General features: G+C 40.0%; 1 protein-coding gene across 1 annotated transcript in view; it reads left to right on the top strand.

The window, feature by feature from the left end:
- LOC311072908 (transmembrane protein 184C-like) overlaps nt 1-4,152 on the top strand; it is an 8,462-nt gene extending 4,310 nt beyond the window's left edge. The window contains exons 8-10 of the mRNA XM_084098266.1: nt 238-337; nt 868-1,039; nt 2,906-4,152. Of these exons, the coding sequence (XP_083954392.1) occupies nt 238-337; nt 868-1,039; nt 2,906-3,180 (547 nt within the window). The 3' untranslated portion in view covers nt 3,181-4,152. The remainder of the gene's footprint in view (nt 1-237; nt 338-867; nt 1,040-2,905) is intronic.
- The last annotated feature ends 674 nt before the right edge of the window (nt 4,153-4,826 follow it).

Raw genomic sequence — 4,826 nt, 5'->3', positions numbered from 1 at the left:
GGAGGTTGCTTGGGCATTGCTATGCGGTTGCTAGGTAGTTGCTAGGTGTTATAGATGGTTACTAGGTAGTTGCTATGGTGTCAGTACATTGCAATAGAGCCCAACCATATGTTACAATAATGTTCTATTGCTGGGATTCGGTTGGTTCATGTTCCCACACGGTTGCTAGGGTGTAAGAAGTTACCAGGGTGATACTTACAGACTGGTTGTCTGAAAACATGTAGTTTGGTGTTGCAGGCAGGCTGTGCTGATCGCTCTGCTGGTGAAGGTCGGAGTCATTTCGGACAAACACACTTGGGAGTGGGACAGTGTGGAAGCCGTAGCCACTGGACTACAGGTGAACACACACGCACACGCTCACTCATTCTCACACACACACACACACGCACACACACACACGCACACTCACACACGCACACGCACACTCACACACGCACACTCACACACGCACACACACACGCACACTCACACATACTCATTCACACACACACTCACACCCTCACTCACTCACTCACACACGCTCACATATACTCACTCACTCACTCACTCACACACACACACTCACACACACACACACACACACCCTCACTCACTCACTCACAACAAAAACACACAGTCTCTCTCACTCACTCACTCACTCGATCACTCACACACACACACACACACACACACACACACACACACTCACTCACTCACTTACTCATTCACTCACACACACACACACACACACACACACACACACACACACACCAACTTTTCAAAACCCTTAAGGGAAACTTTTGTTAGTTTCTGGAGTGAATGAAGACATTATTTAGTCTTTCCATGAAGTGTTTTGTCTTAGTAAGCGTTGTGTGTGTTTGTGTGTAGGACTTCATTATCTGTATCGAGATGTTTCTGGCAGCGATCGCTCATCACTACAGTTTCAGCAGTCGCCCGTACGTGCGTGAGGATGACGAGGGCTCGTGCTTCGACTCGCTGCTCGCCATGCTGGACGTCTCGGACATACGCGCGGACATCTCAGAGCAAGTGCGCAACGCCGGTGAGAACACACACCAGCTCCTTCATGGGGACACACACAATGAAGATTATAATTACTATGTTATATGGGTAACACTTTACAATAAGGTTCATTAGTTAACATTAGTTAACATGAACTAAGGAACTACGTATGAACAATACTTCTACAGCAACTATTAATCATTTATTAAAACATTTACTAATACATTATTAAAATCAAAGGTTGTATTTGTTAACATTAGTTAATGCACTGTGAACTAACATGAACAAACAATGAACAGCTGTATTTTAACTAACTAACATTAATGAAGATGAATAAATACTGTAACAAATGTATTGCTCATGGTTAGTTTATGTTAGTTAATACATTAACTAATGTTAACTAATGAAACTTATTGTAAAGTGTTACTGTTGACTATTAAAATATAATTATTACATCTATTATAAATCATTAACTAAACATTTATTTTAAATATTTCCTTTGAAAACATCATACAAGTTTTTATTAGATCTATTGTACTTCTGGGGACAATTTGCAGCATTTTTTTCTTGAAAATTTTGCTACACTAGCTTATAAATGTCACATGGGCATTTTTATTTCCAGTATGTGCTAGGGAGTTGCTAGGGTGTTGCTAGGCAGATCCCAGGATAGTGTCCGTGGTTGCGAGGAAGTTAATTGGTGTTATAGAGAAGATGCTTGTTAGGGCATTGCTATGTGGCTGCAAGGCAGTTGCTAGGGTGTTTCTCTGCAGTTGCTAGGATGTTCTTAGTGGTTGCAAGGCAATTGATAGGTTTTATAGAATATGGTTGTTAGGGTGTTGTAAGGCACATGCTAGGATAGTCAGTGGTTGCAAGGAAGTTGATAGGTGTTATACACAAGATGCTTCCTAGGGCATTGCTATGTGGTTGCTAGGCAGTTAGCAGGATTTTTGGGTGGTTGCTAGGGTGTTCTTAGTGGTTTCAAGGCAGGTCATAGGTGTTATATCGTAGATAGTTACTAGGGTGTTGCTAGGCAGTTTGTAGGTTTTTTGGGTGGTTGCTAGGGTGTTCTTAGTGGTTGCAAGGCAGTTTATAGGTGTTGTATCGTAGTTGCTAGGGTGTTGCTAGGCAGTTTGTAGGTTTTTTGGGTGGTTGCTAGGGTGTTCTTAGTGGTTGCAAGGCAGTTTATAGGTGTTGTATCGTAGATAGTTGCTAGGGTGTTGCTAGGCAGTTTGTAGGTTTTTTGGGCGGTTGCCAGGATGTTCTTAGTGGTCCTACCATCTCCTTAAATGCTTGTTTTTTGGGGTCGACAGCTTATAAAAACTTATTTCTGTTTGCTGTCCACCTTGTCACACAGCAGCTTTTAGATATTGTTTTGTTTTTTGTTATGTCAGAAATGACAAGGATGCAGCTTCACACAATACAAAGTCAATGGAGACGGTGGGTGTGGCTTTCAGATTATGACGCGTCACTCTGTCTCTATAGTTGTCCATTTAACCGTATGTGCCGTGTCTATGACAGGTGTTAAATAGTAGATATTTGCTAGAGTGTTGCTATGTGGTTGCTAGGCAGTTGCTTGGGTGTTGCTAGGCAGTTTGTAAGTTTTTTGGGTGGTTGCTAGGGTGTTGCTAGAATGTCCTTAGTGGTTGCAAGGCAGTTTATAGGTGTTATATCCTAGATTGTTGCTAGGCAGTTTGTAGGATTTTTTTGGGTGGTTGCTAAGGTGTTGGTAGGCAGTTGCGCAGCTGACAGGTATAGTAGTTGTTTGCTAGGGTGTTGCTATGTGGTAAGTAGACAGTCCCTCCAGTTTTTCAAGATTTCGCAATTGGGGAAAATAACACTTTTTTTGGCGAATCTGCACAGTTGTCCATTTAACCGTATGTGTGCCGTGTGTGTGTGTGTTCTGCAGGACGTACTGTGTTAGGTCGTCCCCGTAAGCTGTTCTTCGGCTCTGAAGTGGATGTTGTTCAGGGTGAACACACGGGTCTGCTCGCCGGGACGTCCCACGAGCGGCTCGACCGTCACTCAGTCCCCGCCTCCCCGAGGGGGGGGTACCAGGGCCTGGGTTACACACACACACCTCACTCTAGCTCCGCCCCCGCCGGCTTCACATCGTCCTCCTGGGAGAGTGACAGCGACTCCGGGCCAGCGACAGCCAATCAGAGCGCAGCAATAGAGTCCTAGGAAAGGGTGGGGTGAGCTATGGGAAAATGAAGACACTCAAACATACAGTGAAGACCTATTCACTCCTGGATAACGTATTAATAATGCAAATGTCATTTTATTTTTATTTCAATTAACAAAAATGTTTTAATAGTTTCAGTTAAAGTCCCCCTGTGGTGAAAATCCATCTTTTAATGTTGTTTATGTGTCTATGTGGTGTTTTTAATACGCTTTAAGACAAACCATGTGTAAATTCATAAGTCGACAGCATTGCTGAGTATTTCCTCCTTAAAACTGCAGTGAACCAAAGACAGTCTCAAAAACACGCTTTGAAATCGCTGGTGTTTCTGACGTCACAAACTACCTTGGTTATATAGTTGTTAATCAGGGTGGGGGTGGGGCTAATTTGCATATTCATAGAACCACGAATACTAAATTAGGCAAGGGTGTCGAGTTACATTCAAGCTATTTTAAGGCATGAAGATTTTCTTTCAAGGAAAAAAAACTTTAAATATGTTATTTTGGTGATCAAAGATGAGTTTTAAGGGATCAAATTATTGACTACAGGAGGACTTTAAGGATAATAACCCTGGAACCTTTTATTATTATTATTATTATTATTATTATTATACTGCCATAAAAGTGTCAGAAACTGTAAATCCCAGAGACTCTAAACCTGGTGAGAAAATCAGAAATTCCATCAACCTTCCAACACTAGGTGGCACTATACTAAAAACATATACATTTTTGTTGTTTTTAAAATCTTGAGCTAAAAATGACCAATTAGTGTGAAAAGGCCAAACACACTTTTCAATGTATTAAATATATGAGACCTGTTTTTATTCGGTGCAAGTATTGTAAACCATGTACGTTTAGTAATATTACATATATATATATATATATCCTGTTAAATTGTTTAATATATTGTAATGTGGCATCAACTAATGTTTTATCAATATACGTACAAAATAAAATCTCTATTTACTAATTTTATGTTGTGGCTCAAGAGTGGCATCTTCAATATATTCTTTCTACATTAAGCTGGCTATATTAATCTTTTACATTATAAATACATAAATACAAATGCACACACACATATATATGAATATACACCACAAATGGAGTTTTAATTTACCACTAGAGGGCAGAATAATAGTACAAAAGGCTCATAACAAACCATTTTCTGTGGTCCACGTGACAGACTGTTCTGTAAAAATATGTGTACAAAACTTCACATCGACATCAAAGACAACAGGTCATAAAACATTTCAAAAATCATCTTCTCCTTTACAGATTCAACAAATTGTAAATGTACAAATACACATCAAAATAAGGCTTCACATCATCTGCAGCCGTTCTGAATATTTAGAGTTGCATTTGATTTCTCAATAGGTTCGAGTTCTAGAATTCTCAGTCATTTGTTGCTGAAAATGACAGAATTTAAAGTGACTTCAGTGACAGAATTAAACTGCGGAAATATCAAATGTTCTGAAAATGTTGCAAGCATCATCATGTAACAAACACAGTGGATTAAAATCTCACATTGGCCTAGAACAGTTCCCATTGGCTTCAATACGATTAAACATTTCGACAAATCATGTTTCCCCTGGTTATTCACTGGAACTTAAAACATTTTCAATAGGTGCTTAAAGTCGACATGAAATCAA

The sequence above is a fragment of the Abramis brama genome (assembly GCF_963993115.1).
Source record: "Abramis brama genome assembly, chromosome: 22".
In the NCBI taxonomy this organism is placed as follows: Eukaryota; Metazoa; Chordata; class Actinopteri; order Cypriniformes; family Leuciscidae; genus Abramis; species Abramis brama.
The sequence above is the reverse complement of the archived record's forward strand: the minus strand, read 5'-3'. Positions and strand labels throughout refer to the sequence as shown.